Below are 26,682 nucleotides of genomic sequence, written 5' to 3'. Positions count from 1 at the left end.
TTTTCTCTGTATCCACAGATGCCACCAAGACAGCCAAGCCATCATCATTTCCTGCTGGGCTACTACCACGGCGTCCTAATTAGTTTCCCCAAGTCCGACCTGACCCCCTTGCAATCTATTTTCCATGTTTCCAGCAGAGCAATATTTTCATTCATACCGCTCAGGCTTCAGAGGTCAACTTCATCTATACGCTTATGATTTTCTTGAATCCTGGAAAATCTCCAGCTTTCATTTTTGCAAATATTGCTCCTCCATCATTTTCTTTATTCTTCCCACCTAGAAATCTTAACACATATTTGAATTCTCTCAACATAATCTCCAAGTGTCTTGTCCTTAACTTGTCCTTGTTCTTCAGTCTCTTCTTCAAAGAGGCCCCCCCTGACTCTCCCTAGAATAAGTCTCCCAGCTACTGCTTTCATAACACTTTATACCTTTTTCTCATGCCATACATCACAATTATTTAACATCTGCATCCTTTAGGCCGTATGCTTCATAAAAGCAAAGGCCAGGTTCGCCTTGTTCCTCGCAATAATCCCAGCACCTAGCTGGTTAGCTATCATTTTGTAGGTGTTCGGTAAACACTTGTTACATAAATGAAAGAAGCCAGATACTTAATTATATACACTCAAGCACTAGCAGCTCTGCCTCGTTCTGAAATCTTCTCTAAATATAGGTCAGAGGAAAAGTCTGCGGAGCGATCATGGGAGTTTTAGGTCTATGAGATATCAAAGCATGAGGCACAATGCAGGAAAATTACCTCCCTGGATAGGCTGTTTTATCTATAAGAAAAGTCAGTGGTATAACATATTCATTAGAGTATGTAGGTTTGTAATTAAAGCTCCCATAACGATTCTAGATGGGAGTTTCAGATCATTTGGGAATAGTTAGAGGATATTTTAAGTGTTGGAAACTTACATGACACTAAACTTTTATCCAATTTTTTCCCCACTAGGATTCCTACACATAGTGTATCTTAGTTTTGGCAAAGTGTTTGACAATGATCCCGAAGATAAACTTGTGAATACAAAAATAAAGGGGCCTAGTAGTTGTAGCTGTTTCTGAAGATGGTTGAAATGCATACTCAAAAAGTGATCAGGAAATCTTTGTAATGGGCAAAAGAAATGTCTAGTAGAGCATTAAGACCAAGCCTTAATTTTTCACTTGATCAATATTTATGTTAATAACTTTAGTGAAAACAAAGATGGTATGCTAATGATGTTTAAATACGCCATATACAGCTACATAGGAAACACACTAATTAGGTTTTACCAGCTGAAAGAACAACACAAATTCATTTTAGCCAGTTGAATAATAAGCTAAAAGTAATCAGATAAAATAAGCAAAACTTTAAGTCCTGCATTTATGTTCCATAACAAATTACACAAACAGAGGATACCAAAGACAGGCAGCAATTCCTAGAAAAAATGTTCTGAAAGTTTCAGTTGATTAAAAGCTTACGAAAAGTGTGATATGATTACTAAAGAAATGAATGCACTCTTGAGCTGAAGAGCCTTCATGTAAACCAACTGTCAGCTGGACCTCCCTGCTGGACACAGAGCTGCAAAACGAGGCCCGCACACCAGTTCCTCGGGCTGGGGTGACAGGCCAGTGCACAGCTGAGTTTACTGCAGTTTACTTCCTAAGCTTCTGTCTGCCTGCATGCTCTCCAATCTGTCTTTCAGTCTTTCATTTCCCCTCGGCACCTCAGTGTACAGCTCAGCCCCTTCACTGACTTCCAAAAGAAGTGGATTCACGCTGAGCATCTTAAAACGTTAATAGGATTTGGAGGGGTGCGACAGTGTCGCTGGGCTTCCACCATTTCTATCTGAACCATTCTTCCTCGCTCATCTGTCCCCTCGCCCTTCTCCAAGGCAGCCCGCAAATGTGCTGGTCTCACTCAGAGCAGTCCCGCACATAGAGCCTCTTAGGTCCCGCTGCCACTTTCGGAGCCATGTGGGTAGGAGCATTCCCCAACTATGACGTGCAGACAGTCCAGGGTATTAGCCCTATCGCAGTCCTTTGCGATGACATCTGCAGTAGCAGGTGCAGTTCTCTGACCCCGTGGAAAGTGGACTGTGAAAAAGGAGAGGAGTGGGCCAGGACCCAGTGGTGGGATCAGGCACGCAGATGAACCCTCACTCAAGGAGGGAGGGGCCTCGCGGCTTAGGAAGTCCACCCTCCTCTGAAACAGGCTTGCTTTCCACCGCAGCTCTGGGAGATGGCCATCATTTCCACTTAAATATTCCACCGGCCTCCATTCTGCCTGAGCAGAGAAGTCCAAGTGGGAGATGGCACTTAATTTCAAGCTGTTGAAGGTAATCATTGACTGAGGAAGGCCACTTATTCTATATCGCTACATGTAGAGGGGGGGTTCTAGGGCCAATGAGAAAAACTGTCGGACAGCTAAACACCCCCCCCCCCCCCAATGGACGCAGCTCCAGTCCTCACTGTAGATGTCAGAGAAGGGAGTGGGAAAGAATCTGCACTGGGAGCAAGGTGGGCTTGGGCAGCCCTGGAGTCCTCCTCTTACTCTACAGCACTACGATTTCAAGTATTGACAACCTCATTTATCATCTCTTTTCTTAAAAAGTTCCTGTCTCTGCTGGTCATTCCTAAATTTTAGAGCTCAGTACATCATTTCTAAGGGTTTCCTTAACCAGAATCTAGCTAGCTCTCCAGCTCTTACTTTCTTCTATAATATGGTTATTAACATCTCTCCTTAATACTGACTATATTTCCTTTAAAGCCACTTACTGCTCCCTTCCTAAAATTGTTGGGCCTAGAACTGTCTATAATGATGAGCATTATGAAGGAACATTGTTGATTTTTTTTACATACTAAAAACTTAGATATTCCAACTTAGGGCTGTGCTTTATTCAGTCTCAGGAAGAATGAGACTTAAGCTTGAGCAAATAAGTTAAGATTCTTAATTTAATGAAAATAGTCCATCAAATCCCATTTACATGTTATCATAGCGAATGTATTTGTGTAGTGATTACCCTGTACAAAGGCAAAAACTTCCCAGAAAATATTTCAATGCAACCTATTTTTCTCACCTATATTCTACATAAAGTATTCTATTTTTCTTTTGAACTTTGTTTCTGTGATTCCACTGCTGTGAGGAGCCTGATAAATCTAAGTCACAGTTTCTCCACCAATACCCTCTTGCTCTTGCAAAGAACACGCAAGTACTTCATTTGTGTCTCCTGTGTTACAGAATCTACAGATTCTGGCAGCAGTTAATATGCACCAAGCAAATTTTTCTTGCTTTTATTTACTTTTAAATTGAATTTATTGGAGTGACATTGGTTAATAACATTATATAGGTTTCAGGTGTCCAATTCTATAGTATCATCTGCATATTGTATTGTGTGTTCACCACCCAAATTCAAGTCTTCCATCACTACTTATTCCCCCTTTATGCTCTTCTACATCCCTACATCTCCCTTTCCCTTTGGTAATCACTATACTGTTGTCTATGAGGGGTTTTTTGTTTTTTGCTGTTGTTGCTTTGCTTAATCCTTTCACCTTTTTCACCCAACCCCTCTAACAGCTGTCAGTCTGTTCTCTGTATCTATGAGTCTGTTTCCATTTCGTTTGTTTATTTTGTTCATCAGAGTCCACATATAAGTGAGATCATATGGTATTTGTCTTTCTCTGACTGGCTTATTTCACTTAGCATAACACTTTCCAGGTCCATCCATGGTATCCCAAAGGGTAGCACAGCTTTTTTATCCACTCATCTACTGATGGGCACTTGGGCTGCTTCCAAATTTTGGCTATTATAAATAACATGCAATGAACATAGGGGTGCAGATATTCTTCTGAATTAGTGTTTTGGGTTTCTTAGGATATATTCCCAGAAGTGGAAACACTGGGTCATAAGGCAGCTCCACTTTTAATTTTTTGAGGGAACTCCATGCTGCTTCCCACAGTGGCTGCCCCAGTCTGCATTCCCATCAGCAGTGCACGAGGGCTCCCTTTTCTCCACATCCTGGCCAACACTTGTTTGTTGATATTGATGGAGCCATTCTGACAGAAGTGAGGTTATATCTCATTGTGGTTTGAACCTGGATTTCTCTGATGATTAGTGATGTTGAGCATCTTTTCATATGTCTACTGGCCATCTGTATATTCTCTTCGGAGAAGTGTCTAATCAGGTACTTTGCCCATTTTTTAATTGGATTGTTTTTATTGGTGTTGAGTTTTATAAGTTCTTTATAAATGTTGGATGTTAACCCCTTATCAGATGTATCATTAGTGAATATGTCCTCCCATTCAGTGGTTTGTCTTTTCATTTTGTTGATGGTTTCCTTTGCTGTGCAAAAACTTTTTATTTTTATAACTTTTTTGTAAATTATTTTTATTGATTGATTTTAGGGAGAGAGAAGAAGGGGGGGGGAGACAGAGGGAGAGAGAAACATCCAGTTTCTTGTTCCACCTATTTATGCATCATTGGCTGATTCTTATATGTGCCCCCCTGATTGGGGATCAAACCAGCAACCTTGCAATATGGGGATGATGCTCTAACCAACTGAGCTACCTAGCCATGGCAAAAAACACTTTTTTAGTCTGATGTAGTCCCATTTGTTTATTTTTTCTTTTGTTTCCCTTGCCGGAAAAGATATATCAGAAAAAATATTGCTACAAGAAATGTCCGAAATTTTACTGTATGTGTTTTCTTCTAGGATTTTTAAGGCTTTGAGTCTGACACTGAAGTCTTTAATCCATTTCAAATTCATTCTTGTGTATAGTGTAAGAAGGTGGTCTAGTTTCCATTTTTTTGCCTGTATCTCTCCAATTTTCCCAGCACCATTTATTGAATAGACTATCTTTACCCCATTGTATGTTCTTCCTCCTTTGTCAAATATTAATTGACCATAATGGCACAGGTTTATTTCTAGGCTTTCTATTCTGTTCCATTGATCTATGTATGTCTGTTTTTATGCCAACACTACGCTGTTTTGATTACTATGGCTTTGTAGTAGAGTTTGATATCAGGTGGTGTGATTCCTACAACTTTGTTCCTCTTTCTCAAGATTGCTGTTGAGTTTTTTAGGAGTTCCATATAAATTTTTGGAATTATTTGTTCTAGTTTTGTGAAATACACCATTGGTACCTTGATAGAAATTGCTTTGTTGTGTTCTCTTTTGCAGTTGTTTCAAGGTATCTTTTGATTCCTTCGTTGACCTGTTAACCCATTCATTGTTTAGTAACATGTTATTTTGCCTCCATGTCTTTGTATGCTTTTCAGTTTTTTTCTTGTGATTGATTCCTAGTTTCATAGCATTATGGTCAGAGAAGATGCTTGAAATGATTTCAATCGTTTTTATTGAGACTTGTTTTGTGTCCTAACATGTGGTCTATCCGAGAAAATGATCCAGGTGTACTTGAAAATAATATGTATTCTTCTGTTTTAGGCTGAAGTGTTCTGAAGATATTGATGAAGTCATTCTGTCTGGTATGTCATTTAAGGTCACTGTTTCGTTGATTTTCTGTCTGGAAAACTTATCCATTGATGTCAATGGGGTGTTAAAGACCCCTACTATGACTGTATTACTGTCAATCTTTCACTTTATGTCCATCAAGATTTGCTTTATATATTTAGGTTCTCCTATATTGGGTGTGTAAATGTTTACAAGGGTTATATCTTCTTGTTGGATTGATCCCTTTATCATTATGTAGTGTTCTTCTTTGTCTCTTACTATAGCCTTTTTTCAGATATAAGTATTGCTATTCCAGCTTCCCCCCCCCCCATTTGCATGAAATATCTTTTTCCATCCCTTTACTTTTAGTCTGTGTATCCTTCATTCTGAGGTGGGTCTCTTGTAGACAGCATATATATGGGTCTTGTTTTCTTACCCATTCAGCTACCCTATGTCTTTTGATAGGAGCATTTTAGCCATTTACATTTAAAATGATTATTGATAGGTACATATTTATTGTTACTTTATTCTTTTAACTCTGTTCCTCTGTTGTCTTTTTCCTTCTTCTTCTTTAAGCAGGCCCTTTAACATTTCTTGTAATACTGGTTTGGAAGTAACAAACTCCTTTAGCTTTTTCTTGTCTGGAAAGTGCTTTATTTCTCCTTCAATTTTAAATGATACCCTTTTTGGGTAAAGTAGTCTTGGTTGTAGGTCCTTGCTTTTCATCACTTTGAATATTTCATGCCACTCCCTTCTGGCCTAAAATGTTTCTGTTGAGAAATCAGTTGACAGTCTTAAGGGAGCTCATTTGTAGATAATTGTTTTTCTCTTGCTGCTTTTAAGATTCTCTCTTTGCCTTTAACCTAGCCATTTTAATTATGATGTGTCTTGGTGTAGACCTCTTTGGGTTCATCTGGTTTGGGACTCTCTGCACTTCCTGGACTTGTGTGTCTTTTTCCTTCACCAGATTAGGGAAGTTTTCAGTCATTATTTCTTCAAAAAGGTTCTCAATCCTTTGCTCTCTTTCCTCCTGCTACCCCTATGACATGAATGTTGTTATGCTTCATGTTGTTCCAAATTTCTCTTAAACTATCCTCACTTTTTAAAATTTGTTTTTGTTTTTGCTGCTCTGATTAGGTGGCGTTGTTTTTTACCTTTCCTCCCAAATTGCTGATTCGATCCTCTGCTTTATCCAATGTACTGTTTATTCCTTCTAGTGTATTCTTCATTTCACATATTATATTCTTTATTTCTGACTGGTTCTTTTTTATGGTTTCTATGCCCTTTTTCATGTTGTTATAGTTCTAAGTTCCTTGCAGTTCTCACTAAGTTTCTTATTGCTCTCACTAAGTTTCTTGAGCATCATTATAACCATTCTTTTGAACTCTATATCTGGTAAATTGCTTGCCTCCATTTAATTTAGCTCTTTTCGGAGATTTCTCCTGTTCTTTCATTTGAGGTATGTTTCCAAGAAAATTTTTTATTATAAACGTAAAGAAATCTTTCATCTGTTCAAAAAGGGTTTTTTATGTCTGGCATCTAAACAAGTGATGGAAAATTATGAGTTCCATATAACTTCATTTCAAATGAAAACCCTTGCCAGTATCTCAATAAACTGACAGCAATACCCATCTTTCTATTTATAAAATAGACATATCTTTTACAGCTTGATTTTCCTCTTATTTCAGCCGATGCTGATGATAAATAACAATACCAACAATAGCTATACTGAAAGGCTATTTTCTGCTAGGGTCTGTGCTAAGTGCAATAACATTAGATGTAGGTACTATTATAATCCCCCTTTTCTCGAAAAAATACTGAGACTTAGTGATTAATTTATTTGCTCAAGGTCACAAAGCTATTAAGTGTTAGATAGGACTTGAACTCCTGACTCTAGAGCCCACTCTCCTAACCACTATTCTATAATTCCTTCAACATGGTATTTCCTAGGATATAAAATTGAAACATCAATACTGTATTTGTTAACTGTCATTTTCAAAATGAGAAAGTATAACAAATTTTTCTTTTACAAATGACAGTTCAGTGATTGAAATAAAGTAAGCCATCTCAGCCCATTTTCAAAAGTGTTCCTTCATCTGTGAAGGATTCCTAATTTTTTTCCCCTTAGATTTGCCCTTTCCCTAATTTATCCTAACTCTTTGTTTTGCCTGATTCAAGTAATTAATCATATTTTGACTTATTTGAAAAATAAGACATCTATATAAGTAACTCTCATGCAAGACAAAATAACTACTGTTTGGGCAGAAACTAAATGCTTTGTACATGTCAAGCCTAACACATTGTCAATATTCAACACATACATGTCGAAAACAAATTGAATCCAGAGAAGTGTTTAGGTTACTGATTGTGTACTAGAATGAGCTCTGCTCAGGGCCTTGTAATTCAAATGCTGAGAGAAACCATAAAAGGGAATAGACTAATACTTTTACTTTTAAAATAAGATAACCAGAGAACAGAGAGATTAAATAACTGGCCCAAGATCACACAACTGGTACTGGCAGAGATCCCCAGCTCAGCACTTCCAATTAGGCTGGAAGCTGAGTTAAATCTGCTAATGGCATCCATATGCCTTTTTAGATTAATTTTCTTCCTTTTATAAAAAAAAGGCTACAGGTAAGAATATGAAAGCAAAACCTAGTATTTCCATCGATGACCACAGAAGAGCAGGAAAGGAGAGAAAGTTCATTTTTAAAAACCTACATTGACAAGCATGGTTATCATCGAGATAGTGCCCTGGGAAGCAGGTGGTGCTGCAGGTGCCAAGGTGGGACAGAACGAGGTTAGTGTCACATGAGGAGCAGGAGAAGGGTCCTCTGCCCTGGCAGGTTCTACAGGAGGAGTGACATTCTGCAGAGGGAAAAGAGACACAAAGAGAACCTATGAAGCCAAACTCCCTTCCAAAGTACCATCCCAAGAGGTGTTCATAAAGCTCTCAATGCTGAGAGAATTAGCTGATCTGATTTATTGTCCCACAGTGTGCTCCTTTCTTTCTCTTTCTCTCTCTCTTCAAGCCTTCTCAGCTATTACCCCAAAGAGAAGCTCATGAAACACTGTCAGGTCCTGTGTCCAGCACTTAACTCACTTTTACAAGCTCCTTTCTCTGCATAATATCCAGAAGGGCAATCAGGAACACAGTGGTCCCCCAGCAGCAGGTACCGGGTGTTCTGGCACCTCAGGCAGATGCTCCCGGTGTTGTGGAGATCAGCTGCACATTGCTGGCACAGAGGATGGCAGTCTGGAGAGGGCAGGGGGGCACAGAGAAGGCACAGATGATATAAACACCAAGACTCATCACTATACCAAAGGGCAGATGGAATTGCAATTACCACCATTGCAGCACAGACAGCCAGAGCAGCCCAAAGGCAGCATATGGCAGTAAAGCAGAAGTGTGGGACCTGTACAAATTGTATGTTTGAGGTTTTTAGCAAATGGCCAGGCCCAGCACAGCAATTGAGTTTTCACCCCTTTCCAATTGAACGACCTTCAAGTTCTAGGGCAGCACATGATAGATACTTGCTAGGGGTATACAGAAAACGGTCAGACTCACAGAAACAGTACCATCAATACTATCACCATTTCCCCAAGAGCTCTGAGAACTGGAGGACAGCATGCTCCCCATTCCCAGTGCTCCTGAGTTGTGCTCAATGCCCTCACATGGCTCCTCACAAATTCTGTCCTCAGAGTCAGTATACCCGTCCCAGGCATTGGTACAGAAGGATTGGAATTAGTAACTCATTGTGTTGAGTAGGAGGAAACCTTTAATTTTATGAAGAAGAGTTATGAGTTGAAGATTCATTTTCATGATGTGATCTATAGCTCGCAGGCGCTCTGTTGTACCAGCTATGATTGAAGCTATAAGACAGACTATCTGGAGTGGCTAGCACTGTCTCTTGTTCCAGCCCATGTAACAGTCATCCTTTAATTAAAGAACTTGATTGGGCCCGGCTGGCCAGCGCTCAGTGGTTGAGCATCAACCTAAGATCCAGGAGATGACGGTTCGATTCCCGGTCAGGGCTTATGCTCGGGTAGTGGGCTCAATCCCCAGTGGGGGGCGTGCAGGAGGCAGCCGATCAATGACGACTCTCTCATCATTGATGTTTCTATCTCTCCCTCTCCCTTCTTCTCTCTGAAATCAATAAAGATATATTAAAAAACAGAAAAGAAAAAAAATAACTTGATTGTGTTCAGCTCTCATTTAGGTAAACACATCCTCTGTCCTGTTTTCAGTGATAATTACCCTTTAAGTCCCATTTACCATCCTCCATCCTAAAGTTGGAAGAAAATACACAAACCCTGAAATACCCACCAGTGTGAGAGAGGAGTAAAAGGCCTAGGAAAAGGGGAGCAAGCGCTCTGGTTATAGGGCCTTTCCATCTCCCCCTTAGGATTCCAAGCACTGTTTGAACTTGCTAATGGCCCACGCAGGGACCAGATACGCCTTCTTTCATCCCAAAGTCTTGCGGATAGAGACTGAGAGTTCTACCGGTGTTTCGACTAAAAAAATCCTGTCATCGAACAGATTGCTGCCCCATGAAATCTGTTAAGACAGGTCTTTCTCTCTATACCCTCAGTGATACACTTTCTTAACTGCTGATCCTCTGAGATGTGTTCTCTGCACAAAAGGCAGACATCAGTCCCATACCCAGCAGTCACTCATCTGCATGAGAAGCTGGTCTAGGACCTTTATAGCCACTCCAGCAGCTGAACCAGTGTCCTCAAAAATGCTGACTCTTTTCGAAGCAAGCAAACTAACAGCCTCTGACCTTTCTCTGAACTTAGGGAGTTTCAAGTTACAGGCAGCCTTCTGCCAGTATTAGGAACAAATCTGGATATCCTAAGTGCTGAATTAAGCCTCAGGATAGCCCTTCAGAGAATCATAAAGGAAATTATGGCTGCATTGAGAGAAATATGATAAGGAGGCAATTTTCCCTGACTTAGTGTATGGTTTCCATACAATGCCAACCTTTCTGTTCTCTTTTCCTGTGCCCTCCTCACGGTGCCCGGAGCACAGTCCTACGTGTGCAAAGGGAAGACTCAAAATGCAGCAAAAGTTGCTGGGGCAGATGGAGGAGACTGCTTTGTGATTACCTTAATGAGCGGGTACGTTAGGACCGGGCGCCCGGGAACACGGCTGCTTCCAGGCGCCGTACTGGAGAGCTCACGGCCCCTCCTCTCTAAAGCCAGCGCTCGCGGGCGGGCTCAGGCGCGCAGCAACAAGATCCGCAGGTGTGCGGGAGCTAACGACCACCCGCGCCCAGCCCAAGCTTCCCCTGGGGCAATTAGAAACGAGGAGAGTCATCACCAGGGCGTGCTTTGAAGAGAAGGTCAGCAGAGCACGGGAGAATTTGGGGGTACGATAAACATTTGTGGGTTTGCCTTATCTGAAGGACCTGTAGAAGCTGTTAAAAGGAGGAGTGTAGCGTGTAGCACTATTTCTAAGGGAAGGCAGAGCTGGGTTGTGGGTGCTCCTTCCCCCTCGGCGGCTGCCTTTAAACCCTACTACTCTTCTGCAGTCAGTGCCCCCCCGCCCACCCTCCCGTCTCCCTCCCCAGGTTATTTCCTCTTCTACTTCGCTCAGCCCTTCAAGCATGAGCACCTTCAGTTCCTCCCTGTCAACCTCAGAACAGCTATCTTTACCCACTTCCATCTCATTTCTTCTCTCACAGGATGAAACGGCTAATTCTTCCACCCACATTCTCGACCAATTTTCAACATTGTTTGAACATTCTTGCAGTGTTATTGCATACTTTCTCTCATCTCTATTTACTTTCCTGGACCTCAACTTCCAAATATGTTCCACATCCCCTACCCCACAAAACCTTTCTCTCTGCGACCACTCCATCTCTGGCCATCCCTTCATCACCCAACTTCCTCGCCTCCCTAACTCTTCCCCTCCCTGTAATCTGCCTTCAACCTCCTCAGCTCTCCTATGGTAATGCCCTTGAAAAGGTCTCTGACCACCTCTTAAGGACCAAATTTAATGGCCTCCTCTGATTCCTAACCTACATGAAAATCTCTGCAACACATGACACTTGGGCCACCTTCCTCCTAAGCCCTGTCCCGTTAGCATGCTTTACCCAGGGGCTCCTCTGGGCTGGTCTTCGTTCCCTGCCTCTGGCCGCCTGAGAAATGCAGAGGCTCCCCACAACCTCACCTTCTTCTATCCACCTAACTCTGTCTCATGCTCTGGAGGTCTTCAACTGGACACGGCTGTGTGCAGCTACCAGAAGCCAGTGGAAAGGGCTCGAGGGTGGTGGAGACACCTAAATCTCAAGGCCTTGGCTTCCCTCCGTTGTTTCATGTTAAGTCTTAAAACATATCACACTACATGATGGAGTGAGTGCCCAGAGGCAAGGAGAAATCAATAAATGGCACCTGAAAATATAAAACAATCAACTACAAGCTGCCCAAAGCATCACATCAATCCAAGTTAGTTTATAGTTCTACCTCATGCACGTAACTACCCGAGTCTGGAAAGCTGAACACTCTCTTTTCATTCACTACTTGTATTCATTCCTTATTCACCCATCCATGGTTTAAAAAGTCATGCTAACCACCCAATCCCATGAATAGCTTCCGTCCAAAACAACAATCTGTGTGGGTCCCCTGGTAATACACTCATGCAAACCTCCAGTCCCAGCTCTATCATACACAAGTCCCCAACAGAAGACCACTTAAATAAATATGCTCCGAACTCAATCTGAAAGTTGACTTTTATTAAACCAATCAGAAAAGAAAAATAAATTCCTAAAACCTAAGAAACACCTTTGTCTTGAGAGGCTTGAAGTTAAAATCACTTTGTAGGAGAGCGTTCCTTGGGAGAGCTCAAAATGAGTAATGATGTGCAGGGAAAGAAGCCAAAACTCAGAGCAACAAGGGCTTGAGGATTAATACCAGTGCTCTGATTTATAATCAGAGAAGTATAGTTCCCGAGGGCAGACTCCAGAACTCAGGCATGACAGGCTACAAGTGGCCAGTCCCGCTGGGCACCAGCAGCAGCAAGCTTCAGGCTCAAGCCCAGGGCGCCACTGTGACTTTCTGCACAGGAGAGGGGCTGAGTGGGGCTCGAACACGGATCTTGGGGTTTTATTTTTCTCACTGCAAAGTGAGCCATGAAAGAAAATATGAAGAATATTTTTACAAAGTATAAATAAGCATTTGTCCACTTTTATAATTAAAGCCATGATAAAAACTTTGTATATTTTAAATTACAGTTGACCCTTGCACAACACACGGGGGTAGAGGTACCGACACCCTGTGCAATAAAAAATCTGTATGTAATTTTGACTCCCATAAAACATAATTACAGTCGTCCCTTGGTATCTGTGGAGGATTGGGTCCAGGACCTCCTGCGGATACCAAAATCTAAGGATGCTCAAGTCCCTTATATAAAATGGTATAGAACAATGTATATAGTTGGCCCTCTAATCCTTAAATTCCCAACCATGGACCAAATATACTATTTTTGATATGCAGTGGTTGAATCTGCAAAACCTGGGGACAAGGAGGGCTGACTAAGAAGTTATTGAAAAAAATGCGTGTATAAGTGGACTCGTACAGTTCTAAAATCATGTTGTTCGAGAGTCAATTGTATTTCCTAAAAGACAGTGTCAAAAGGTTACAAATCATATTATTATTATAGCTTACATTTGTTGAGCTCTGAATATAGATCAAACACTATACTAATTATTATAAGTACATAATCTTATTTGGAAAGATGCAGTAGGCATTGTTATTACCCCATTTGAAAGATGAGGAAACTGAGACTTAGAAGGGAGGCCATTTGCTCGCACACGCCATATCCACACTGACTCCAGAGCATACACTTTTAATCACTAAAGGCATGAAAAAATGTAAAATACTTAATAGGTATTGAAATTTTCTTTTCAGAAAGCTTGTATCAATTTACATCTCTAAGAGCCATTCATTAGACTATCTCATTATAACTTTGCCTGCACTGAGATTTTAAAAATAGTAAAACAATCTTGGCTAATTTGGCTGGTGAAAACTGGTATTGCATCGTAAGATTAAACATTTTTAAAAGGTTTTCTTTCAAACAATGAAAATGTTCAAAATCTACTGTACTCACAGAGCTTTCAGTATGGTGGAGAAAAGCAACGGTGGATGTATAATTACAGGCGGGTAAAAAACAGGTGCAACCAACGGCAATGTGGAGAACCAACCCGTGAGCTCTCACCCACGGTAACCATGCCCCACCGGGCCGGGAAACATGGGCCATCACGCGGCCCCAGAGAAAGGTGTCAGAATCAGACCCGCAAAGGCACCACACTCAAAGAGCCCAGCGCAGGCAACAGAAGAAAAACAAACTTGACTGCACTGGAGCTAACAGGCCCAGGCCTCTCCCCACCAACACAACCCTACACTCTCCACCTTTGTTCCGCAGCCTAGAAAAGCCCTTCAAGCAGGAGAGGAAGGAGCAGAGACACCAGCTGCTTTGCCCCTGCCCTCCCCGCTCACAGAATAGGTTGTTGGCAGTCCATTGGAATATTCGAGAATTCGGTAGTAGAGTGGACTTGGGCTGTGCTCCTTGGGTCACAGGGCAATAGAGACAGTGGCACAGCAAGATGAGCAAGAAGAGAGTGTATGGCAGACGCCAGGACACGGGACTGCCAGGAGACGTTACAGATGCTCCACAGAATGCTGCAGGGCCCTGGGAGTCTCTGAAGGGTGTCGCTCCAGAAGGCAGCGAACTTTCTAGAGGGGCTGAGACAGGAACGCTGTGGGCGGCCGGCTGCGGGAGCCACGCAGGACCTGGGCGGCCAGTTCAGGAGTGCCCTCTAAGGTAGGAAAGGCCCATGGATCTTACCCCGCAGGCAACTGGGGGTCGGGTCACGTGTGTGGATTTGACTTTTACCAGTCGACCTACTGAGGAGTCTGTCTTGATTACAGATGTGAATGAGAAGTCCTAGTGATGGGGAAGGGTGAGAACCACAGCAGAAACCAACAGCCTGAGAACACACGCAGCGGCTCTCTACAGGAAACCTCCGCTGGCGGGGGGCCTCTGCTGTTCTCTCCCCTCGTCCCCTCCGTTACGACTAAAGAAGACAATTCCCTGGTAATAACATCACACGGCTGCATCGTTCTCAAGGGGCTCATGTAGACTAGGCGTATCAACAATATTAAGAATACGATAACACAGGTTCGTGAACGCTATTGTGACCAGGGATGGAAATCTTGGGTGTCCCTTAAGAAAGAAAAAATAACATAAACATACCAGTGGCTTGTCTTCCAGACAGTGACTGAGGAAGATCTTTTCACAAATTGTCAGTTTCTAAAACACCTTTACAAATGAAAACAGTAAAATCTGGCCAAATTAGTTGCATCTAGTAGGTAGCCCTACCTATTTGTTGAAAGAAGTAAAAAAATTATTGGAGTAATAACACTAGGAAATTGGGAACTTGGAGGCCCATGAGAAAGGTGAATGTGGGTTGCACCACGTGGTTTTCAAAATCTACTTTCAGGCTAGGAGGAGAAAGTCACTACTCAGCTGTGCATGTGACAAAGTACAACTGCCTCGCCATTACGACTGGAGATAATGAAGAGAGAAAGATCCCCGTGGTCAGCCAAACGCACTAACTACACAAGCTAACCATAATTAAGAGGTGGTAGGAGCCATCTCCAGGCACTGCAGGAGGCGGCTGTCCCGGGGAACTGCTAAGGCACCAGTCACTTCCTGCACAGTAAAATCTGTGGGCACAGTTTCTAAAAACTAAGCTGATTTAGAGGCAACTCTAGAACTCTTCTTGGTAGGCGGAGACCATCTGACAAAGTCTAATTCATCTTCTTGCTGGACCCGCACTGGAGGAGCGCAGCTGTCAGAAAGTGTGTCCTGAAATTGGCAGTATCCCCAGAGAGGCCAACAAGCCACAGAGTGAATTTCCCCATAACCCTCCTTGCCCCACCTTCCACTCCCACTCCTCCCTCCCCACAGGTGGTATTTGGAACAATTTCACAGGATACACCAGAGGAAGTTTATGCTCTCACAGCTTAATTTGTACCAGGACCACAGTTACTAAAATAGGGGAGCTCAGTTTCCAAGCCACCAATCCAGCAGCCTCCGCAGGATTAACGTCCCATCCTAAAAGCCCCATCTGTGCAGTAAGGCATTTGCCTCTGACCTTCCTGCCTATAATCAAACGAGGAGACGAACCTCTGATGTGTCCAAACGGTGAGTGCGCATCCATTAAATGCTTAAAAACAGCGCCATTCCGGAGGCTGGCTCTCCCATTGCTACTCAGTAAGTAAATCCTTATTTGTCACTATTTCAATTACAGTGAAAAGTCTTTAAATATAAAACTCATTAAGGGTGACAAGGGAAGACAAGAGACCCAGGATACATTTATGGATGGCCTGTTTCAGATGACTGGTGTAAAATAGGCATGTGGTGGGGGGAGGGCAGATGGAATTCCAGTTGTTTGTCTATGTGCCTGCTTGCTAACAAACCCAGGGAATTAGCACTTTAAACAAACAAATTAATGAACACATTACAAGGGAGCCTGAAAACGGAGTATTAGCTTCAGCTGAAATAAATACATTTCCTGTTTTTGAGCAAGCAGAGGATTCCATTTGTTTTCTAAATATGCACAATGTACAGATATGCTAAAAATTGAAATAGATAAAAAATTAATATTTTGACTCAGCAGCTGCAAAATCCTCTAGTATGCCATCCTGCAGCTGGGAGGAAATTACATATGGTCACTGCTATGTGATTCTTTCTTCAAATCACAAAGGCTCTGCTTCGAGGATCAGTGAGGATTACCCACAATCATGATGGATGGAAGCACACGGCGGTGAAATGGCTTATTTCCCATCTTTGGAGCAAAGTCAGAAAAGCTTGAAGATATTAAAGTAAATGTGTACTGTTGAAGCAATGGCTTTGGTTGTTGGTTTTATGGGGCAGTGACTCCTTAGCTAGTAAATAATGACCTACACAGATAAATTTGGACACACAGTGAGATTTTTAATAATGACCTGTCAGTCGATTAGGTTCTTAATGCAACCACATTAAATGTGTTTGGAAGCGGTTAAAATAATCAGCATTCGGAGCTATTCCTCATCAGGAGAAAAAGAAATAATCTCAAACCAAAACTCAGGGCCCTCAAAGAGTGCATGGAATTTGAATTCTGATGCCACTGTTAAAACCGATAGGGTGCTACTTGTGAGATAAGTACAGATGGAATCCAGAAAATAACGTACAGACGGCAGGAGAGAGAGACACATCATCCTCTCTTCCCCTTTCGATTAGGACTTTGGTCCTAGCCCATCCCTGAGCTCTTGTGAATCATGTGTTCTTTTTGTTAGAGGTACAAAAACCATAAAACAAACAAAACTTCCCCTTTTTTTCAGCGTCTGCGGCTAATGTCTTATCTTGAAAAAATCAACCCCCCCACCCCCGCTAAAAAACACAGCCCACTACAGTAGGCTGACCTTTAGGTTTTATTTCTACCTAGTGTGGACAAGCTCACAAATGTGCTGAGAAGGCTGTGGTAGGACGTGAGGAGTCGAGAGGCACTGTCAGGTAGACAGACGAGCAAAGCTCTTTCCTCATTTTTGGTGCCAGTTCTTACTGCCAACAAGGAGACATGAACACCACCCCTGCCCGTGTACCTAGCGTGCCATCAGTTTATGTTTTCCTCTTGGTTCACTTCCATGATAGAAAAATGTCCGCTTCTATTAACATTCTTGGAACATCAATTGGGTGTGAGGCAGTATGGAAGTTACTGTGGGAGACAGAGCATTAAGTCGGGCACAGAGCATTCCTTTGAGATGCTCATGGCAAAGTGGAAGGTTAGAAGAAAGCCATGCCTAAACTGCAATAGGTTTCAAGGAGGACCAGAGAATATTTATCTAAAAGGAGTAGGACAGAAGAGAAAGACACATCCTCTCTTCCCCTTTCGATTAGGACTTTGGTCCTAGCCCATCCCTGAGCTCTTGTGAACCATGTGTTCATGATCTGTATGCTTATTTGATGTTTGCAAATGGTGCTGAGGGCATCCTAGTTAGGAGGCAAGAAGAGCGGGAGCTGGCGCACAGGAGGGGCAGTAGAGAGTGGGATGAGCATCCAGCATGGCCAGAGCTTCATTCAGACAGTCAGGAGCCAAGGGAGACCGGGGGGCTTGAAAATCAGGGTGAAAAATTTACACTCAATGTGCTAGGCAATGGGAAACAATCAATAAGTTCTACCCACCAAAGTGTGTTTCATAAGTCAAAGCTGATTTTCCAGAAGGGTTACCCTCTTAGGAAGGAGTGGGGGGAGGTTTAGTGGGGCAGAGCCTTCAGGAAAAAACTGAGGCTACCTGAGAAAGATGAGTTTTGGTTTTCTATTAAAAGAGAAAGGAGAATACATTTAAGAATCATTGCAAAAGTGGAGTTTGCAAGATGTGCAGTGATTAGAATGTGGCACAGGGTGGGGGGGATTCGGCGTAACTCAACTGCTATGAATTGTGCTCACTGAAAAATCAGCAGCAGGCACACAAGAAAGACAGGGGAAGGAAGAAGAGCACCCGATGGGTGGGTGGGTCGGGAGGGGAAGATGGGGTGAGTTGTCTTTGAAGTTTTTTGAGTATGATATTCCCATGGGGCAGTTGTCCAGCAGGTAGATAAAAATGAGGGCCTGGAGACAATCATCGCGTGTGCACCCGAGACGGAATCTAAGGAGGAAACCGAAATGAGGGTCGCATTAAGGCTGTGAAAGACACTAACGTTCCAGAAGAAAGAGGATGGGGGGGAAGAAGACAGAGAAAGATAAAGAGAGACAGAGGGAGGTGAAATGAGTAACCAGAAGGGGAAATAATATTCTAGAAAGACCAGCTCATGAAGGTGATCGGGCAGACAGGCTCTGGGTCACAGAGGGAGGGGCTCCCTGGGCCAGGGTGAGGGACCTCCTTTCTCAAAGGAAGAAATAAGGAGCCCTAGCCAGGTGGCTCAGTTAGTTGGAGTGTCAGCCTGTGCACCAAAAGGTTGCGGGTTCGATCCCTGGTCAGGGCATTTACCTAAGTTGTGGGTTCCATCCCCAGTCAGGGCGTGTACAGGCGGCAACTGATCAATGTTTCTCTCACATCCATGTTTCTCTCTCTCTCTCTAAGAATCAACAACAACAAAAAATATCTAAACAAAAAAAAGGGGAGAAATAAGGAAAAAGGCATCAAGAAGAAAATACAGGAAATTTGAGCAGAAAAGGTGAGGGAGTTTGTTGTATTGTTTTAATCAGATTACATTAATATTCTAAACAAAAAAGAAAGCTACGGTGCAAACTGATCTGAATAAAATGTGAGTTGAGAAAGTATGGAAAGTGCATATGGAAAGGCCGCGGTGGGCAAGACGGCAGAGCATCAGAAAGAGTTATAAAGAGTATGACCGCGGAGAAGCAGAGAAGGTCTTATCGGAACTAGAGCAGGTGATGAAGGCTGGTACAGTGGTCATCCAAAGCCTAGCTCTACTGCTCACTAGCTGTGAAACGTTGGGTAAATTGATTAATGCCACCAATCTCAGTCTCCTGGGCCATAAAATGGAGATGCTACTAATCACAGGACCAACCTCCCAAGGTTGAGGTCAGGATTAAATGAGATAATGCATGTGAGGGGCTGGGACATAGCAAGTGCTCAATAAACATTACCTGCAGTAGGTCCAATCAGAAGTGACATTGATAGTGATGAGCATGCTTGCATCTAAGTCACAATTTTTCCTATTACATGTAAACCACAGAGATTAACATGTGTGTTAGAAAAGTAGGTAAGTGTAGCCTTAGCAGTTTTGCCCCCTTCAGTATTGAAAGGGTAACTTAGGAGTCTGAATTCAGCTGTGTTCTTAAGCACAGACCCTCAAAGACCTTCTCTGCGATTCATGCCCTGACCTGCAGTTCGTATGAAGATAGCAGCAATCCTGACTTCACTGGGAGCCCTGCCAAGTTGAAAGTTTATAAGTAAGATGTTTCTGTCACTACCAGAGCTAGGCAAGATAGTGTTTAGTAAAAATCACATGAAGAAGAAAGTGTAAAGTCTTCTTCTTAATTTAGGAAGGTCCAATTTAAGCATGCCATGTTCTTTTATTCTGAAAAGAAAAAAAAAAAAGCCTTGAAATAGTCGATCATCCTTCAGCAGATAGGGTGGCCTCTTAAATAAAACACAAATCGGAGAACAAAAAAGAGACAATCATTGAAAGTCCCGGAGAGAGACCAGATAGGCAATTCACAGTTCAAGCAACAGGAGATAGGGTGACAACGTGAGACATAAGAAAGAAAGTGCAGGCTAAAAATAAAGATAAGGAAAATAAACAGGCAAGTATTAAAAAAAATAGACAACACAAGAAAATTGAAAAAATATAAAGATAGAAGACTAGGACCAGAGGGAATAAAGTGGGAGGTGGAAAAGAAGAGACTAGAACCATATAAATGAGTCACGCTAAGTAGAAGGATCCTTGCTGTAATTACCATACGATGCATGAGGAGGTGATCGTACTAGACATTAGGGCCCAGGTCTGTCACTCATTCACCCCCCATTGCTTATGAGCATCTATGTGTTAGCTGGGCACTAACTACACTGAGCTCTTACTCCCACTGCTGCAGGAGGTTTCCTAGAATGGTCAAATGAGAAAATAGGTGAGACACTGCTTTGAAAATTAGAAAATTCCACAAACACCCTATTGTTTGTATTAACAATAACATGAAATACAGACCTAGTCCAACTGAAACCTTGAAGGCCATACTTAACGCACCAAGGACCAAGCAGTAAACCTACCTCCTGGTAGTCATCTCCCAGGTCCACCAAAGGAAAATGGCAAATGAAATTAAGTTACACAAACACAATGCAATGCTACTTAGCATTAAAAAAGGCAATTATATGGATTCTTTGAATATTTGCCAACATATGGAAACACATAAATTAAAGTGATATCTAAGAAAAACAAATATGTAGTTTTGACTACAACTATGAAAAATAGATACACGTATATGTTGAAAAAATTAAAATAAATGTAGACATAAATTATTAAAATACAGTATGCATTAAGGTTTCTTTAAAATTTACTGATTCAATAAGGACAGTACACAGTAGGACCACCTGTACACACGGCGCTCTAAATCAGGCTTCTCAGCACTGAAAACAGACTAAGAGTTCTTGCAACTTTCCCCAGCACTGCCTCTCCAAGCCACCTTCATACCAGTCCCTGCCAATCCACCTTTTAATCCACCAAACAAAAAATCGTTCTTAAGTCTCTATTGTGTGTGATCAACCATATTTGGCATCATAAGTAAAACAAAATGGTTGAGTAGTTGGATTCTGCAATTACATTCTCTGGGGTCAAATCTTGGTTCTATCTTCCAACTTCTGTCATTTTGAGCAAGTCACTTAACCTTTCTGTGTTTCAGTCTCTTCATGTGTACAGTGGAGATCAAATTAGTACCTATCCTGGAGGATCGCTGCTAATACTAAAAGGGAAAATGCACTCAAAGCAATGAGCACAGTGCTTGTTACACAGCGAGCCCTCAGAACAGTGCCCTATCACCAGGAAACAACCCCCGGCAGAGAGCAGGAGCTCTTTAATGCCGAGTGCGAGGTAAGCGGGAGCGACGATCAGCACACCAGGAATTCCGATGTGGGCGAGGCCAAGAAGGAGCTGGTCCTTTCGGGGAAGGAACCCGAGCCAGGCCAAGAGAGATGGATGGGTAGGATTTTGAAACAGAATGAGGCAGTTACTGCTACACATTTGCGGTCTTCCAGTTCCAGCAGGAGCAGCTACAGCAAGATGCAGGCAGTGCCAACCCACCTCCTCTGCATGTAGAAGCTGCTGTAAAACAGAATTGGCTCTCACCTCTCTGGCTTCGAGTCCCTGTGTCTGGAAGCAGAGAGCTGGCACGCTGGCTCATACGGGGCTCCTTCCCAGGTCCTTAATTGTGCTCAATTTGAACTGGTTTTTTCTCATTACTTAGTGTTGTTGTATCAGCTTATTCCAAAATAAGGATTTGTTGCTCTTTTAATCTGCATTTCAACTTTTGCATCACTTTTCTTAGGGTCCTCTTTCAGAAATTATGATAATAAATGGAAAAATCATGGAAAGGGCTCAAAAGGTGTTTTTTTTATGATTTGGGGGGAAAAATGTTAACAGGTTTTCTAATTAGTTAACAAGCGGCTTCACATAGGTTCAGAGAGCAAGCACTTCTCAGACCCAACGCTGGAGGTGCTCTTTGGTGCTCTTCAGTAGGCAAGGGTGGCAAATCTGAGGCTCCTCCATAACCCCTGTGCTTGCCCACAGAGAGGGGAGGGAGGGAGGGAGGGAGGGAGGGAGGGAGGGAGGGAGGGAGGGAGGGAGGGAGGGAGGGAGGGAGTCCACAATCTGAGGACTGGTTCATTATTTCATTTTACCCTTAGGGAGTGCCAACAAATTGCTCAACATATTAACATCACAGTCCAGGGCTTTCCAAAGATTTTTCTGCAAACCCCTGGCTAGCTCTGTGAGAGGCTATAATAAATGGAGGGGTATGCAATTAAATGTTTGGGAAATGATGTCCGGCCTCCTTCATCCTAGACATTCACAATGCATGTCTGTTTATTTAAGGTTCTGAGATACCCTGAATAAAGAAAGTTGCTTATTTAACTCAGAGATTCCCAAATTTATTTAGCCAGGAATCTTTTTTGCATGTAACACTTGTTAACAATTGCCTAGAACTTGAGAACCATGGATTACAATATGAAAACGCCCAGAGTAGTATTTCGTTACTGATATGTCTTCTTTTGCTTACATTCTGGCTCAGATTTATGAAGAAAATAAATCAGCATTTAAAAAATTACTGCATAAGCAAACAAATGTTTAATCCCCCAGAATTCTACCATCCTAACAAATCAGCTGTTTAAAACTTTCCAGGCTTCCCCTCTCCAGTATTACTCTCAGTATTATCGCCTTTTCTACATAAGAACTCAAAGTATATCTATTCCATTAGGCCATGCCACAAAGCCCAAGGCACTTTTTTTTTTTTTATCTGCATTTGCATATTTCTCACTCATGTTTTCTTTTTAATTTCTATCATTTTCTATAAATAGGAGAAAGGAGTTAGCTGAAAAAACAAAACAAAACAGGAGAAAGCACCCCAGGCTTTGGAATTTTTGGATAATGTTGATGAGATGTGTGCAAAATACTAAGAAAAAAAATCTATGAAAAAAACCCCTGGCTTTCCATAACACTTAACCATGTCGGCTGTAATCTTATCCACTCCTGCCACTCACCCCAGTGCATTTATCTCTGTTGAAAACCTTCAGCCCTGGTCTAAATCTCCTAACCTGTATATTTGCTTTGATAGACTTAAAGGGGAAAAAAATCCCCACACATATGACATCTCCGTATGTGATAACACATTAAGGTTATTGGACCTGTTCCCAGGATATGTTTATTCTTGTCTGTGTGATAGATTAGATTAATTTTCTTTCTTAAACAGCCAAGTGCAATTAAGAGGTCTGTGATGATGATCGTAGGTATAGCTCAGATAGTGTGTAAATCCTATGCGTAAATCCCACCACCCTGCAAAGCTCGCGCGCGTGACAGAGGGAGCAGACAGGGCCCTTCCCCGGGGCTCCACTGCGCCAAACTTCCCGAGGTGATGAAAACAGCCGCGGGTGGCACTGCCTGGGGCCGATGATCTTCTGCTTTGTTAATCATCACAGGACTCTTCCTAACACCTTCTGAGTTTAGATAAAAGTCACTGAAATGTTCCATGAGGCTAACTCTGACCCGACTAAAGCAACACTTCAGTTGAAAGAAAAAAACATTCTATGACGTTAAGTGCAGGGTAAAAGGAAGATAGCAGATGAGTTCCTGGTGGTTACAGTGAAAACCTGTGTTCACTTAGGTCTTCAACCTCCACCTGGACAGCTCCCCGGGGGTGTCCAGTGCCACCCCAATTCAACGTGTCCACATCCAAACCCCTTATCTTCCTGTCCTGGCAACTGGTAAATGGTACTCTCATTCCTCAAGTCTACTTGACCAGAAACCTGGAAATCAGCCCCAAACTCCCTCTCCCTTCGCCCCCAGGGTTAGAGATCAGCAACTTCTGTTGTATCTCCCCTTATCCACAATTCTGCCTTCCGCAGTTTCAGTTACCCTCGGTCAAGCCCTGTTCAAAAATATTAAATGAAAAATCCCAGAAATAAACAGCTTATCAGTTTTAAATTGTGTGTCATTCTGAGTAGCATGATGAAATCTGCGCCACTCCACACCTGCCCGCCGGGAATGTGAACCATCCTTTTGTCCAGTGCAGACGTGCTCTGTGTGTCACCTGCCCGTAGTCACTTAGTAGCCATCTGGGTGATCAGATTTACTGCTGCAGAGCCTGGTGTTCAAGTAACCCTAGTTTTACTTAATAATGGTCCCGAAGCATGAGAGTAGTGATACTGGCCATTCAGATATGCCGAAGAGAAGCCTTAAAGTGCTTTCTTTAAATGCAAAGGCATGTACTTATAAGAAAGAACATAGTATATATATATATATATATATATATATATATATATATATATATATGGTTTGGTACCACCCATAGTTTGGTAATCCACTAGGGGTCTTGGAATGCTTCTTCCACAGGTGTGGGAAGACTATTGTGTTAGGTTGAACCCAATGAAATTGCCACTATCTGACCATTTGTGCCCACAAAACAGCAACCTCACATGGGCAACGTAACACATAATTAATACTTAGTGAAGCCATGCCCCCTTCTCTTCATTCTCTCAGCAATTTTCTCATGAAAGGCCTTCATCAACCATCTGCATTCCTACAACTACCTTCTAAAAGGCCTTTCTGCTCCTGTCTTGTCTTCCTGCAAGCAATCTTCTGCAGATCTCTCATGACAGAAACATGACCATCACACCCCTCTCCTTAAAAACCTTGAAGAGATCCCCACAGCCTTGATAACAAAATATGTTCTCCTTAAACAGAAAATACAAAGGCCTCCATGACCTGGCCCCCCCGCCTTCTGCTTCAAGCCCCATCACTCCCATACTAGGGGCTGGCATTCTACTTAACTCTTTGTTGGTGCCTGAACAGATAATATTCTTTGGCCCATTTTCTGGAATGCTCTTCCTTCCAAATCTCCAAACTCCTCTCAATATTTCAAAATCATCTCCGTTATGAAATGTTCCAGAAAGCCTTCCATACCCACTCTAAACAACCCCCCTGTCTGATCTGGGTTGGAGTCCTGTCCCACAGGCTCATCTCATATTCACATCAATATAATATTCAACACACATCCCTTTCCTTCTTACACTGTATGCTTCTTGAATGCAAGCATTAGCTCTTACTCATCTTTGCATCCCCTGAGCCCAGCACCGTGCCTGGCATGCAGCATGTGCTTAATAAATGTTTGATGAAGCAGTAAATGAATAAATGCATTGCAATGCTACAGAGAGAAGTGGGAGGTGTTTGGAAATGACATATTTATTGAAAAAGTAAGCTTCGTGGTCACTACACTTCTCTGAAAGATCACCAACTGAAATTACTGGTCACTTTTTTTATACTACACACCCACACACCAGTCTCTATTCAACAAAGGATATCCAAGCACCAGACAATGGTTATCTTATTTACAATGTATACTTAATATACCTAGTGCCCAGGACAGCCAAGGTTCATCCCTAGCCATTCTAGTGGGACCTGCTCTTCTAGGGCTAGGGATTTCCAGAATCATTTAGCCTAGTCCCATGATTCTTTATTCTAATGGTCCCCTTATTAGCCTTAAAAAATTAATGTACTTCTAATCACCTAACTTACTCTCAAAGAGGGTTCTGGACATCGGAGAGAACAAAGCTCATTAAATTAAAATTTTCCAATCTCTCTATATAAACACTTATTTTAAAAATTTCCCCAGCATAAAAATTTTAAGGTCCACATGCTGAATAGGTTGGAAACAGAAAAGCCATAATGAGGATCCTGCCTTCTAACTCCTGTCTCTGACTCTCATCTTTCCTTGCTCCAGTCCACCTCCTACACAGTTTGCACACGTCCTGCCCATAACACACCCTTGTCAAGTCACAGTCCTCTCCAAAACTCACGGCTGTATTGCCCACAAAATTCCACCCAAATATTTTGGCCTGAAATTGTGGGTTTTCTATACCTTGGTTCCCACTTAAGTTTTCCAACCATTTCATCTACTACGCCTTAATACAAAGCACGTTCCTCAGCCAGGCTGGATCACTCACTGGCCGTGAATGGCTCACATGTGCTTCCTCTGTGCCTGTCTCCTGGTGGAGTCACAGCCAGAGAGTCTGCCTGACCTCCCTCTAGCTTAATCCCAGCTATTCTTTGGGACTCTGAGGGGGTATCACTCACCAGTACAGTACCCCACGAGGTTGAGGAACTGCTCTTCTTTGCAGCTGGTCCTGCAGTTTCCACCGGTAATAGTGACATGAGGGTGACAGGACGTGCAGTTGGATTCGGATGGGCCGTGACACTGCCTGCAGGTGGGGTGGCATTCTAGGGGGAAAACAGGAACCAGGACAGGAATGAGCAGCCGGCATGTCAATACATGAAGCATTTGATGCAGTCCTCAAATCACACTAAGAGCAGGACTCAAACACTACTCATCTTTTGAAGATTCCTGGGCAAGCCTGGCATACCCTTAGGCCTGACCGAGAGGATGCATTTTTGGAGTCAATGGAAATGCCATCCATGAATAGAACATGGAATCCAGAGCCATAAATTTTTCACACATTCCGGAGGGGCCAGCATGACCATCCCCATCTACGTAAATAAGGAGATGCAGATCAAAGTGACAAAGTGGAAGAGCGAGGGTAAGACTCCTCCGCCCCCAAATACCATGATCCAAAGGCAGCAGGGTGGGGAAAGGAGGGACACATTTTGCTTCTCAGAAATCCCCGACAAGCGAAGGGGGAAACCTTCCACAGCAATGGATATAAACCTTCTCGCTAGGGTCAGATGGCGCAACCCGGATGCCTGTTTTAGTAGCAACATTTCATTCAAGTACAGAGAACAGAAAAAGTCTTCCTGGAGGTTATCACGAGCTCTGTTTGAAGTTCAATTCCTTAGGCAAAATTATGTCAGAGCTATGTTTTCCCCAGAAAAACCACCAAATTAACAAGAGGCGCTACACTGGAAGAAAACCAAGTGAATCACAGTAGGTGTGGGCAATAAAGATAAGGGTGGTGAGGGATAAAAGCAGGGCGCAGGGGCTTCTCTGCTGGGCGCGGAGCCTGAGCTCGGCCGATTCCAAGAGGACCGG

The 26,682-nt window shown here is 42.7% G+C and overlaps 1 protein-coding gene across 1 annotated transcript in view; it reads right to left on the bottom strand.

The window, feature by feature from the left end:
- The window catches only part of FRAS1 (Fraser extracellular matrix complex subunit 1), a 402,590-nt gene that overhangs the window by 148,798 nt on the left and 227,110 nt on the right, over window positions 1-26,682 (bottom strand). The window contains exons 20-22 of the mRNA XM_081139877.1: window positions 25,773-25,916; window positions 8,530-8,682; window positions 8,148-8,294 (exon numbers count right to left, since the gene is read on the bottom strand). Of these exons, the coding sequence (XP_080996003.1) occupies window positions 8,148-8,294; window positions 8,530-8,682; window positions 25,773-25,916 (444 nt within the window). The remainder of the gene's footprint in view (window positions 1-8,147; window positions 8,295-8,529; window positions 8,683-25,772; window positions 25,917-26,682) is intronic.

Source organism: Miniopterus schreibersii (genome assembly GCF_964146895.1).
Source record: "Miniopterus schreibersii genome assembly, chromosome: 1".
Lineage (NCBI taxonomy): Eukaryota > Metazoa > Chordata > Mammalia > Chiroptera > Miniopteridae > Miniopterus > Miniopterus schreibersii.
Note: the sequence above shows the minus strand (reverse complement) of the source record. Positions and strands in the feature narration are given on the sequence as shown.